The 14,881-nt window shown below is 32.6% G+C and overlaps 1 protein-coding gene across 1 annotated transcript; it reads left to right on the top strand.

Moving 5' to 3' along the window:
* The first annotated feature begins 6,138 nt into the window (after positions 1–6,138).
* LOC101882691 (uncharacterized) lies at positions 6,139–14,099 on the top strand. The gene is made up of 10 exons (XM_021475474.3): positions 6,139–6,168; positions 7,277–7,370; positions 7,567–7,713; positions 7,788–7,915; positions 7,990–8,126; positions 9,266–9,359; positions 9,440–9,775; positions 9,868–10,045; positions 10,259–10,386; positions 10,826–14,099. The coding sequence occupies exons 1-10, from the start codon at positions 6,157–6,159 to the stop codon at positions 11,138–11,140; spliced, it is 1,569 nt and encodes a 522-aa protein (XP_021331149.3). The 5' UTR covers positions 6,139–6,156; the 3' UTR covers positions 11,141–14,099.
* Positions 14,100–14,881: the final 782 nt, after the last annotated feature.

The raw sequence follows: 14,881 nt of genomic DNA, 5'->3' as shown, positions 1-14,881 counted from the left end.
ACCAGGTACAATTTATTATTGTAAATATTTATGCCACCAACAATAAAAAAATAAATGGATTAATTTTTCAAGATATTGAAGGTCATATTAATAACTTGCAATTAAAATTCCCTTCAGCTGAAGTTATTTGGGGTGGTGACTTTAACACTATTTTTGATGGACAACAAGATAGATTGCCCCCGAAAGTTGACTATAGTGCAAATGAATTAAGCAACGTATGTTTAAGGTTAAATATAGTTGACATTTGGAGGTATAAGAATACAAATTCCTTAGCATATACTTGGTCTAATAGGGATGGATCTCTCCAATCGCGTATTGACTTTTGGCTTATATCAGAAAGTATGAAAGAAAAAGTAGAATATGTGAATATTGAACCATCTGTTTTAACTGATCACAAGGGCATATCAATAAAAATTTGTATTTCAGGCCATCAGTCAGACAGGGTTAAGAGGGGATACTGGAAATTAAATAATAATTTGCTGAAATGTAAAGAGTTTGAAGCTCAAATTAAAACCTTAATTATTAAATATTGGAAACAGGCATGTATGACCCAAATGTATGGAAAATACTGGGAACAAACTAAATTTGAAATAAGAAAACTCGCTATATCCTATGGAAAGTCTATTGCAAAGAGGAAAAAAGAAAACGAAAACAAGATAATTAGTGACATTTATTCTATTATGTGCAGAAGTAACCAAGATATGTCAAGCAATGATGTATTAAAACTTACAACATTGCAGAACGATCTAGACAATATTTATGAAGAAAAAGCAAAAGGTGCATTTGTTAGGTCAAGAAAACAATGGATGGAAGCCGGAGAAAAGAATACTAAATATTTTTTTAGCTTAGAAAAAAGGAATCGGGAAATTTCATCTGTTAATAAATTAATAATAAATAATTCTATCAATGAAAATCCTAAGGAGATTTCTAACTATGTATCTCAATTTTATAGTAAATTATATAGTTCCTTTAATCAACCCACTAATATAGAACTTTTCCTTAGCAGTTTATCAGAAAATAGTAATAAAATTGACTTTAATTTTAGAAATTCATGTGATGAAGATTTCAATTTAGTAGAAGTAATAGATTGTATAAAGAGCCTTAAAGAAAATAAATCTCCTGGAAGTGATGGGTTGACAGGGGAATTTTATAAAACTTTTGATAATATTCTTGCACCTTTTTTACTTGCTGTTTATAAAGAATCAGTTATAATTGGAGAGCTTCCAGCTTCACTAAAACAAGGAGTAATTACAGTAATACCAAAATCTAATAAAGACAAATTGTACTTGGAAAATTGGAGACCAATTAGTTTGCTAAACAATGATACAAAAATTTACTCTCTGATATTGGCCAAAAGAATTAAAAAATCTTTAAATATGATAATTGATCAAGAACAATCAGGCTTTCTGAAGGGACGGTTTATTGGAAATAACATTAGATTAATTCTTGACCTAATTGACTATAACCATTTTATACTAGAGGACAGTTTAATATTATTTATCGACTTTTATAAAGCGTTTGATACTATTGAACACTCTTTTATATTCAAAGTTATTGAATTTTTTGGCTTTGGCATTTTTTTTCAAAATGCAATTCAAACTCTTTATAATGGTTGTAATAGCTCAGTCCAATTATCTCATGGGACTTGTCCAAGATTTAAAATGAGCCGTGGGATAAGGCAAGGTTGCCCTATATCGCCTTTTCTTTTTTTATTAGTTGCACAAGTAATGGCTACTCATATTAAAAAAGCTGATTTTCAAGGAATTTCAGTGTTTGACAAAGAAATAAAACTCAGTCAATTAGCTGATGACACTACAATTTTTGTAAAAAATAGTAAAGAAGTGAAGAGTGTTATTAATTGTATTGAGGAATTTTCTGAGGTCTCTGGATTAAGGATGAATAAGAGTAAATCTATTTTATTTGCTCTTAAAGACTGTCCCTTAAAAGAAGTTAGTGGTATTCCAATAAAAGACACTGTTACATACCTCGGTGTAATAATAAGCAAGGATTTGAAACAAAGAAATGAATTAAATTTTAAGCCCACCATTGAAAAGATCAAAAACAGATATAATATGTGGTTAATGAGAGATCTGTCCTTATATGGTCGTGTGTTGCTGTCTAAAGCAGAAGGAATTTCAAGGTCTGTATATATATTATTGTCAATGGAAACTTCGAAAAATGTTGTTAAGGAATTGGATAAAATTCTTTATGATTTTATTTGGCGTAAAAAGGCTCACTATTTAAAAAAAGATATTTTAAATAACAGCAAAGACTTTGGAGGCCTTGAAGTGTTAAATTTTACAGATCTCAATGAGGTATTTAAGATAAAATGGATAATTGAATACATTAAAAATAAAGAAACTTTGTGGCATATCTTTCCAAATTTTATATTTAACTCTTTGGGTGGCATAAATTTTCTTTTAAAATGTAATTTCTCTATTGATAAAATCCCTATTAAATTGGCAAGTTTTCATAAGCAGGCATTGTTGGCTTGGCAGTTGGTCTATAAACATAATTTTACACCTCATCGGTATTTTCTGTGGAATAATAAAGATATCTTGTACAAAAGGAAATCTATATTTATTCAATCATGGTATGACAATGGAATATGTACAGTCAGTCAATTACTTGACGAACATGGATTGCTTTATTCATACTCGGAATTCCTTAAAAAATTTAAAGTTCCTGTAAAACCAAAAGACTATGCTGTTATTTTTGATGCAATACCAAATAAAGTTGTATCACTGTTACGTAATTCAATATACAATGTGGACCAACAGCCAAAGACAAGTGATGATGTATTATATATTGGTGATATTAACATTCTTAAAAATAAATGTAGTAATAAATATATTAGAAATGTATTAAAAAAGAATCAAATACCATCTTCAACAGTCTTCTGGTCATCAAAATTTGGAAGTATTGAGTGGAAAAAAGTATGGTTACTTACAAATAAGTTCTTTATAAGTAATAAAGTAAGACAGGTATCATTTAAAATTTTACACAGAATTTATCCTGTAAAAGAATTATTTGAACGATTTGGAGTTGATAGAGAAAACTTTTGCGATTTTTGTGGAATTATTAAAGAATCTGTTACTCATCTTTTTTTTCAATGTGTATACTCAAGATTATTTTGGATTGATGTTTCTAACTTTATTTCAAGGACATTTGGTACACTAATACAAATTGGGTTATATGATGTCATACTTGCTTTTGTACAAGATGGAATTGACTCCAAAACATGTTTTCTTATACAACTAATAATATTACTTGGAAAATACCATATCCATGTCAAGAAATGGGCCAAAGCTAAGCCAAATTGTGTTCATTTTATAAAGGAGATTAAACAATATGGTACTACATTATGTAACATAAAAAACAGAAAAGCTAAAAAAACATATGAGGCATTATGTAAATTTCATTTGATTGAATAAGTTTTTTTTTTTATATGATTATCATTATCTTACCTATTCTTTGTTCTACCCCTGGCATGTTTATGCATTGTATAAATGAAAGAATTTATTTCATTTTATTTTATTTATTTTTATTATGTTCATAACTGTTGTGAGATGTATTCTATTGTACTATGTTTGTAAATACACTGTAAAAAATTGCTGTTAAAAAACGGTCAGATTCTACGGTAAAATAATGTTTTTTCACTAAAACAGTAATATTCTGTTAAAAACAGTGCTTTCTGGGTAACATTTTTGTTTTCGAGAAAGTAACCAACTGCAGAAAACTGTGAGCTAACAGAGTTCAGATTCGATGTTTTGAAGTCTGTGTTTGAAATCACGCTTTGTGTCCTTGTTCACTATTTCATACACTAGTTAACTAATATAGTTCACCTGACAGTTTTAATGAACACTAATGAGTGAATTCAGACACTGATGAACACCTGCTGTTAATAATCACAATTACTGAAGAAAATAAAGAAGAAACACAAACAGTAACTTGAGTTACAGCATAAAATAAAATCAAATAAAATAAAACAGCTTCAGTCTCAGCAGAGGATCATTAAACAACTCCACAAACAACAGCAGACACACACTTATTACTGACTGATTTGACTTCCATACTATTCTCATTGAGATCCAACAGAAATTAAGGTGTTTTTTGTGTCACCGTAATGGAGTGAAGGGCTGATTTAGTTGGGTTCTTCACCCTTGAACTCTTTTAAGAGGACACTCCAACTGCTGTAATACAGAGTTTACAAAACGTTTGTACTATAGCAATAAAGTTGGGAAGTCAATAAATAGAGAAATCTATTTATCTGAAATTAATTCTGATAAATGTTTTGTTATAAATCTGGAAGAAGGGCCACATTCAATAGATTTTATGCCTAATTGCAGGTATTAATTTAATTAATAAGAAGTGTAAACAGAAAAGATACCTCCGTAATTACTTAACAGTTAAGAAATAACATACAAAAACAGTTCAGTTATGACAAATACACACTCAGACCTCATGAATCTGACCTTGTATCTCAACAATGGTAACATCTCAAATGTTTCATGCTGCAATGCATGCTGGGAGTGGCACGGTACAAATATCCCAGCATGCATTGCGGTATAAATAAATTTTGTATAATGGTCTTACAGTTTTCTTTATTTGTGTTTGATTCTGCTGTTGTTTATGTTTAGACTTTCAGTTGCCTGTTTGTGAGTTAAACTGTTAATTTTGTTAAATTTGTTTTCACCATTATTGAGGTTCATATGCTGATTATTGATGTCTCTTTGAGTGCGGTTTACACCATAGAGCAGTGTTATTGTCCAAGATATTCTTAAAAACTTCCAGAAATCATTGCCATATATATATATATATATATATATATATATATATATATACATATAATGTAAAACAATAGATTTACATTGAATAGGAGCAGTAAATTTTATTATACTAAATGAGAACAGTCTCTGCCATTTAATAGCAACATGAACATCACCAGATCTTATTTAGGCTTTTGGCTGGCTTGCCACAACAAAGGAGCTTTTCAAACAAAGTTCTTAACAATTGCAGCAGCCACGATATATAAATGTTAAATATGACAGGGCTAAGAGCCCAACTAAAGCAAACTCTGTTCTCCATGATGGTGACGTAAAACTTTAACTTTTTCTCAAGAAGAACTTTAGTAGATGTTATACAAAAATACATGTATTAAGTAATAAGTGTAGCTGGTGATGATGTTTGTAGAGTTGTTTAATCATCCGCTGATCATTTAAATGATTTAATCATTTGTTGTTCTTCAGGTTATTTCATTATAAAGCTGTGACTAAAGTTTTGTATGTTCTGTTCTTGTTCTCTCCCTTCAGTATTTCTTCATTTGTTCATTGTTAATCCTCAATTATCATTTAATTAGTCAGTTAATTAATGAATTTACTTCAGCTTTGCTACATGTTTCTTGAACACTCAGTAGTGTGGACACTTCAATTAAAACTGAAGTATATGCTCTGGGGTTTAAAGGGTTAAAGGTGTGAGAGGTAAAAACACAGTGTAAAAATGTATTTTAACAGTAATATACTGTTAATTTACACTACGGAAGTAGACTGTAAAAAAACAGTAGATTGCTGGCAACCACAGCTGCCAGTAGATTACTGTTAAATCAAGGAAAAAACAGTATTTTACTGTAAAACCTGAAGCTAATTTCTTCTGTCTGTCACCGTTGTGGAGGAGAGTAGAGCCAGTGTATGAGTTAAAGATGAACAATGAACTGCTGATGTTATTCTGCATGTTTCTCTATTTAAAAATAGCGGCTGTTTAGTTGCTGATGCAGTCAGAATCTCTCTGGTGATTCCAGATTTACATGTATGTGTGCTGTTGTGAAAAATAAGACATTAGAATTAAACCGAACTTTTCTAATTAACTAAAATAAGTTATCATTATAAGTATGCTTCTAAGCATATATAGCACATTACTTCATAAACTCATTCAGCAGTTGACCAAGTTGAGGCAGTTGCTTTCAGTGAGCAAAATGAGTTCACTTGAGTATTGTGTAAATCAATGTAGTCCATGTATTTTTACAGCAACATACTGTAAAATAACAGTACATTGCTGGCAACTGCAGCTGCCAGTATTTTACTGTTTTTTAACGGGACAATTTTTAACAGTGTACTACAATAAAAAAAAAAAAAAAGCAGCAAGTTTTCCGCTCATTTAATGCCAAAACAGGTGAGTTGTTTTGTACGTGTTATCGAAATTATAACGTAGTAATTTTATTTTAACAAAGAGAGTATTGCAGAGTGTAACGTTACGCTTTCTGCCTTTAACGTTACTGCGAATGCCTCATAAAATGTCACTCATAAATTTAGTTTTAGACAGCTTTCCTATCTTTACACATGCTTAAAATCTAAATTTTTACCGTCTGTTTATTCGTTTGTGCGTAAATGGTATGGGTATGTTGTTGAAACTTATTTTAAATGTGATTGAATCAACCAATGCAATCCAATTTATTATTTAACGTCGCAAATTATGTGCTATTGAGCATTTTACACATGGTACACGATGTCTGTAAGTGATTCTGATTGGGAATGTGGAGAATGAATTCGTATCCTTACATGTATACCGTTAACAGCATTTCTTTTACGTTTGCCGTCAGCTAAGTTAGTGCATATAATTTTGAAAGATTTTAAGGCGGGTTAATGTACACTGATTTAGTGTTCCTTTTTTCAAACGGAGACTCGACGCCTTGCGTGTCACGCTGGAAAAATAACGAACTATGCATGAAGCAAGTAGAATCAAGTTTTTCCTTTCCATTTTTGCTTGAAAACAAAATCATTAGCTTAACTTTAAGTTATACCGTTTTACATTAAGGATAGCAATTTAGTGTATGACGTCTGCTGCTGTGGTAAATGTTTTATTAATACTGCAAATGTTACTGATAATATATTCTAATATTCGTTTTATCATCTTTCTCCTGGAAAAGTGTAATGTTACTATTTACTAATATTATTTTTCATCGACGTTTGAAGGAAAAATGTACTAATGTTTTTTTTATATTTCGAGTTAAAATCCTGCATTAAGACCGGTTTTGTGCAAAGATTTGAATCTAATGTTTTTTGTGACTTGTCCAACTATTGCAAGAATCCACAGAATGTTAAACTCTCCATATTGTGCAAAGTTGGATGTCTACTTTTACATGTCATTAAAGAAATGTGGTAAACCAGACTTAGAATTTTGAAGAACATTGATATTTATTTATGTAAATGTTTTTCTTTTTTTGTTTGTTAGTGTTTATTACCCAAACTCTATTATAATCATATCTTTTATTTCTAACCAGATGATCAACAGAATGCTGTTTAAAGTACAGTATCAAGCTCGTAAGAGATACATGAAGCTTCCAGTATTGGAATATGATGCCCTTATACGGGAAGGTAAGTTTTCATACAATTTTTTTTGATACCTGGCATTTTTTTTTGTTTTTTGGCTAATGTCTCTATATATTAGTTTAGCCTAAAACACGTTTAGAAACAGATATTATGAAACAACTGATGGAAAATTGTAATTTATTTAAATATTTGTTTTTCTATTCACCTAATTATATTATTTATTTTATGCCATTTTGTGTAGTCAAGGAGAAATTTGGTATATCTCCAGATCATACCATTTATTTGGCAGACGAGACCGGAACTGAAGTGGATGAAGATGTTTTTGCTGATATTATGGAACAAAAGCCTAACACACTTTGGACAATTGTTGATTCTATGGCTACAGAAGGTTTGCAAGGCTGCAAATGCAAATATGTGTGTTTTAAATAGTTATGTATTTGTAACATTTAATTTTCTTGTTAGATTCTACTGCCCCACCACCCTCTCAATTTTCAAATGAAATGAAAACGGTGTCACCAACAGACAGCTGTGTTTCTGTTCTCTCAACAAAAAGACCTCGAACTGACGACCAATTTACTGAGGCCAAGGAGGTAGATTACATGATTAAAACCTATATAAATGTTGCCTTATGACATGATTTGATCAATTTATCTTTGTTTTTAAGCTTGTAAAAGATGTATTGGGGAAAAAAAGTGCAGGGGAGAAGATTTTTCAGGAGTACAGAGCAACTGGGAAAATCACAGATTCTACAAGGCGAATTCTTGTGAATGCTGTAGTTGGAGACATGATTGAAAAACATGGGTAAAGTATATAAATATAAGCTGTTTTTACAATGCATTGTCATCCCAATTAAAGGGATAGTTCACCCAAAACTGAAAATTTTGTCATCATTTACTCACCATTTACTTGTTTTTTTCTTTCTGCTGAACACAAAAGAAGATATTTGAATAATGTTGTAAACATGTAACCATTTTCCCACTGATGGGTTGCAGCTAGAAGGGCATCCGCTGCGTAAAACATATGCTGGATAATTTGGTGGTTCATTCCGCTGTGGCGACACCAGATTAATAAAGGGGCTAAGCCGAAAAGAAAATGAATGAATGAACATGTAACCATTGATTGTGCTAAGGAAATCAATGGTTACAGAGTTCTAAAATAATTTATTAAAACCACTAATTTGTGTTCACTAGAAAAAATAAACTCAATGGTTTCAAAGAACTTGAGGATGAGTAAATAGAGGAAATCTAAATTTTGGGGGACCCATCCCTTTTAAACAGACTTGAACATTCAAATCAAAATCTTTGAACTGTCTAGAAACTTGAGTCCAATTTTGCATATTAAATGGACATTTAAACTAAAACTGAAAATTTACTTGCTATTTGCTCACCCTTAAATAGTTTCAGACCCTTATGGCTTTCTTTATTCAGTTGAACACAAAATAAGATATTTTGAAGAAAGCTGAAAACTTGTAACCATTGACTTTGTTAGTAGCAAATGCAAATACTATGGAAGTGAATGGTTACAGGTTTTCAACTTTCTTCAAATTATCTTTTTGTGTTCATAAAAAAAGTCTTGCAGGTTCGATAGAAGTAAAGTCTGGGTAAATGATTGTTAATATGTGGGGTATAAATGAAAATCAGTTGTACAAAGTGTGTTACCTTGTGCAGCAAAACTGTTGCATCACTTCACTACCTCATCATGGGATAGTAAAGTGTGCATATGTGCATTTCAGAATCTTTGTGACGGTAATTTATCTAAATACTTCTCACTCAGTGTCCTATTAATACTTTGTTTTTGGAAATGGTACTCTGCTTACATACTGTTTCATATGGTAGTATGTGTACTATGTGAGTTTGTACACAGCATAAGTCTGTATTGCTTGTTAATAAAGTACACAGTTTAATACATATTACACACTATAATTTTATTTATCTTCGTAGGAACATTCCACCAAAAGAAATACGAATTAAATATGCTGTTGGAATAGTGACTCTGTTCCCCTCCCTCGAAGATCCCTACTCCAAAAGAGGCTATGTGAGTTGTTGTTTATTTTCCCTAAAAAAATAAATAGTGTCTTTTTAATTTAACTAAAACATCTTGTTTTTTTATTGCAGGAACATTTTTATGATCCAGATAGTAACTCTGGATACATAGCCTGGAGACTGAAAACGGTTCAGCGCAACAGTCAAGTCAGTAGGACCAGCATTCCACAAGGCATCTCTGAGAGTAGGGGCCCTATCACTAAAAGAGCGTTTTTGACAACGGAGATACAGCTAGAGGGAGATAGCTGCCAGGAAGCCATTTCATTTCTAAAACACTGTTCTGATCTGGAGCAAGTGGCTGCAAAGATGAAATCTACTTTCCAGTATCGCCAGGAACTGATCCGCAATCCTGAAAAGTCGTCATCTGTTTTCAATATATTCCCTAGGTTCCTTGACACAAAAGGCCTGGTATGTGCTGCACCAACTGATGGTGGTTTAAAATGGATTTTAATCTGCTGATGTGACATGACATTTCTGTTTTAATCTATATAAAACATTAGGTGCTTCAAGACTTTGAGTTGCTGTTTGGAGTAGAGACTTCAGCAAAGCTTCTGGAGAAGTGGGGATCTTCTCTTAAACACAAAGTAATTGGAGAAGCCAAAAACCTGACCCAGTCATTTCATCTGAGTCGTCTGATCGAGTCTGCAGAGCAATGTGAAAGCAGTCAAGAAGTTACAGGTAGTTATTTATGTATCGCAATAATTGTGTTTCTTTTATGGCTTTTAGGCTTTATTATAAGTAATTTTAAGTCATACACATAGATTATCTTGATTTAATTCATGTAGATTGAAACAATTATGGGCCATGGTGTTTTCTGAAAGGATGTGATTAATCATATGCATTTGTTTTAAAAATAATGGGCCATGATGTTTTCCTTTTCTTGACTTTTAGAGTGGGACAGTGACATGTCTTCACTGTTGTTGCTTCTCTATCTCCTTCCACCACCTTCAAGTGGAAAGAAGAATATTGTAAAGATCAGTGTCCAAGAAGCATTAAACCACATAGTAAGGTTCCACAAGGTATGCTTTGTGTTTGGGTCGGACTAATTAGTGTTCCAAATGTTCTAAGATGCAAGTTAACAATGGATATTAACTTAAATAGTGGTAAATGATTGCAAAAAACAAAATAATTTAATAAACTAGGCACATTTTGCAATGACTAGTGCTGCACTGACCATGAATTTTCATGAACCATATGATTTGCGTTGTTTTTTTGTTTTTTTTTTAAATAGCATAAAATAGTCTTGCATAACAATAATGTTGTTTATCACAATATATTGTACAACAAAAATTTGAATTTGTGACAGGCCTACTGTACACACTTTGTGGCTGAATTCAATCATTTATTTTGCAGACGTGTTTGGAGCAAATTTACGTTTGATCTGTAATTCTTAGATGTACATCATACCCTCTTTTGTAAAATACTGAAATTTTTGTTTTACTTTTTTTTTTTTTTCAGTCCTGTTGCAGTTTCGATGACGTGCTGAGGGCAGGACAGACAACACAGCCGTACATCTTGGCAGTCGGAACTTTGAAGAATTGCATCCATGACTATTACATCATCGTGGATGGACAACTCATTCCCTGCAAGGCGATGTCCTCTCTGGCTGCTTTTGATGAGCTTTTCAAAGCACATTATGTGTTCGGGATTTCATATGATGCTGCTTTACACAGTATGTACACGTTTCTTCAAACAACGGTTTACAACATTGACGTTGGTGTCACTCATGAAAGCCCTCGAGTCAGGGATCTTCGAGCCAAGATTCTAAATTAGGACACTACTGCAGAGCTTAAAAATGTTTAGGTGCTTTGTTTGCAAGTTGACTTGCAGTACAGTCAATGATCTAATACGCCATCTAAAACTTTCTCATGCTTTTTATCCTGGCAGAAGATTACAGTTGGTATGCAATCAGGATGATTGTTGTCTAAGATTTGTTTCATATTCAGGGTTTAGAAAACATCTTCAACGTAGGCACAACAGTGAGCTCTCTGACATGTCTTTATTTGAATCCTCCCCGGCTCCTTCTGTTGAAAGTGGACCAGCATCTGTAACACAACCTTCCAACTTAGTTTCAGGAAATCCAGGAACATCTTCAAACACTGATGAGAGAAAGTTGAGAACCCAAGAAATGTGTGCATCAGTTATTGCAAAATTACAGAGTAGCGGAGTAGCCTCCAACGTAATTACATCAGTGGCTGAAAATATGGAAGAGCTTGTGAGTGAATTGCATTCAAACATCAGAGAGGATATTGTTCAGTTGGTATCTGATGATCACAGGTCAGATGTTGAAGAGTATTTTGACCATCTTGACAACCCATTCTCTAATTTCACAACTGAGACAAAATGGAAAAAGTATTTCTTTGAGAACTGGGGTGTTGTAGAACCTATTGAAATACCCTTAGGAGTGAGATATGACAGTAGGCGCAATAGAACTACAGGCACATATGATCAGGTTCCAATTACTGATAAATTTGTATATGTTCCTTTATTGCAGACTTTGAAATTTATGTTCAAAAATGTAGAAATTCAAAAGCATTTTGTCCAGCCAAGTGAGAATGGAGAAATATTAAGAGAGTTCTGTGATGGTAGCTATTTTAAAGAACATCCTCTTTTTTCCAAAGAACAAAATTCTCTTCAGATACAACTCTTTTATGATGACTTTGAAACTTCGAATCCCCTTGGTTCTAAGCATGGAATCCATAAGATTGGAAGTATTTATTTTGTTTTGAGAAACCTGTCATCAAAGGTAAACTCTGCTTTAATGAATATTCATCTTCTGGCACTTTTTCACACACAAGATGTAAAGCGATATGGCTTTAATGCCATTTTGGATCCAATTGTGCGTGACTTTAAAATTCTTGAGACATCTGGAATTACATTACCGATCTCAGAGGATCCTGTCCATGGAACTATAGCTCAAGTAACTGGAGATAATTTGGGAATGCACACACTTTTTGGATTTGTAGAATCTTTTAACTCAAATTATTTTTGTCGTTTTTGTTTGATTGACAAATGTGCTTCACAGAACATTTTCTCTGATGACCACCCAGACATAATACTGCGTGACAGACTTCTACATGCTCAACATTGTCAAAGCCTCTTTTCAGATGCTGGTCCACAATCATCCTTTGGTGTGAAAAAAACATGTTTGCTGAATGAGCTACAGTATTTTAATATTTCGGACAATTTTGCATTCGATATAATGCATGATATATTAGAAGGTGTAGGACAGTTAGAAATGAAATTGCTTTTTAACCATCTATCACACAGCAGCATTATATCTTCACAATCTGCAAGCAATAGAATTTACTCATTTAACTATGGCTTTGTTGAACGTAAGAACAGACCAACAATGATTAATTTTGAACAAGCTGGGAATGGTTTGGGTCTCAATGCTATTCAGACATTTTGCCTTATTAGAAATCTGCCTTTAATTTTTGGAGATCTGGTTGAAGTTGGAGATAAACACTGGAGTTTGCTACTGCTTTTACTTCAGATAATAAATATTGTGTTTTCTCCAGTCATCTCAGAGGGCATGACTATTTATTTAAAACATCTGATTTGTGAACACCACACACTGTTTAAAGAACTTTACCCAAGGAATCTCATTCCTAAGCACCACTTCATGACCCATTATTCCAGATGCATCAGGAAGATAGGCCCGCTGGTTCATGTGTGGGGAATGCGTTATGAGGCGAAACATCGCTTTTTCAAAAAAAGTGTGAAGAATTTCAAAAATATTACCAAATCTTTAGCGCTAAAACACCAGATGTGTATTGCATACCACTGGGAATCTCAGCCATTTAAGAATATTGACTGTGGGCCTACAACAAGCGTTCAGCTTTGTGACCTGATTGACTGTGAATTCATTGCAGAAAGACTGCAAATTGACAATGAAAGTAATGTAGATCATCTTTCTTGGATTACTTGTTTTGGAACTGAGTATCGGTCAGGCCTTTTTGTTTGTTCAGATTTAAGAGATGACATTCCTGTGTTCAGTAAAATTACTGATATTATTGCATTTGACAGTCAGTATTTTTTGCTGACATGTGAATTTGAAACTGTATGCTTTGTTGAACATCTTCACTCCTTTAAGGTTAAGGAGGAGCTTTGTAGAAAAGTTTCCCTTTTGAATGTTGAAACCTTGCGTTTTTTTAAGCCATTCGACCTTCAGATAAGTTATGGATTGGAGGAAAATGACTTTTATATAGTTCCTGTACACGTTTTCATATGAACCACTTTAGTTCAGTGATGGTACATTGCTGAGGCTTTCCTGTATGTTTAGATTTGAAAGATGCTATTTCTGTGCTCAGTAAAACGTCTGATATTGTTTGATGGACAGCATTTTTTGCTTGCTTATGAAATTGAAAGTGTGCTTTTGTTGAACATTACTAATTTCAAGGAAATCCCCCTTTTTGAGTGATTTTTGCTGTGGTTTTAATCCATGTATTTTTTTTAAACAACTGTATGCAAAAATTACTTTTATATTTTTATAAAGCATTTTGGTTCAGGAATGGGGCTTTAGCTCATGTTGTCTTGTTTATGTTTGGCAGTGACAAGTAAAATATTAAACATTTCCACTGCATTTTTTTCAATGTGACAAATGTTTGTCTAACAAATGACATTAATGACAAATTAAAGTTTTCAGGTATGAAATGCATATTCTGTAAAGTGATTTAATGTTGCCTGTGCTGTGAATTTTAAAGAAAATAAATTCTGTTTTGTAACTTTCTCCATGATTGCTTAATTTATGCGCTAAACACTTATTTTAATAAGGCTGTAACAGAAGAATTTATTTACATTTTGTTATTATTCCAGGGTGTTAAAATTTTCAAATATACACTTATCTTTGTGAGTTTCATGTGTGGAAAATGTTAATTTTTCTCATGTTAGTTCAAAGAAAAATAGAATTTATGCTGAATATGACCTGGCTATGGTGATGGAGTATTTACTATACACTATATCTAGTTTATAGTTTTTACACTCTTAGTGTAAAATTATTTACTCAGCTTCAGTGTATATATTCAACACTTTACAAAGAGTAACTTATACACTGGGCTGGTGGGACTCGTATATACACCAGAAGAGAGTGTAATTTAACACCTGAGGAGTTATATTTACACTGGACAATTTGCCCTGCAGGTGTTAAAAATGTTTAATGTGGTGTGCATTTTTACACTCTAAGTGTAAAATATTTTACACTGCAGAGGTGTACATATTCAACACTTTTCAAAGTGTAATCTGGACACTTGGCTGGTGGGACTCATATAGACACCAGAAAAGTGTTAAATTCAACACCTGTGGTGTAAAATGTACACTGGCAAATTTGCTGTGTGTGTTTGTTCTTGCTGTCAACTGTGAAAAAATGTTGATAGCTTGAAAGCTTTCTGATAAACTGTTGTGAGTAAAACTGTGTTTAACTAATGACAAGTCAAGCTTTCGGTTTGGCAGTATATGGGAGGGAGCCTTAGAGTACATATACTGTATAAGATTACACTGTAAAAATGTATCTTG

The sequence above is a fragment of the Danio rerio genome, chromosome 4, assembly GCF_049306965.1.
Source record: "Danio rerio strain Tuebingen ecotype United States chromosome 4, GRCz12tu, whole genome shotgun sequence".
NCBI lineage: Eukaryota > Metazoa > Chordata > Actinopteri > Cypriniformes > Danionidae > Danio > Danio rerio.
This window is presented reverse-complemented; position numbering and strand designations above follow the sequence as displayed.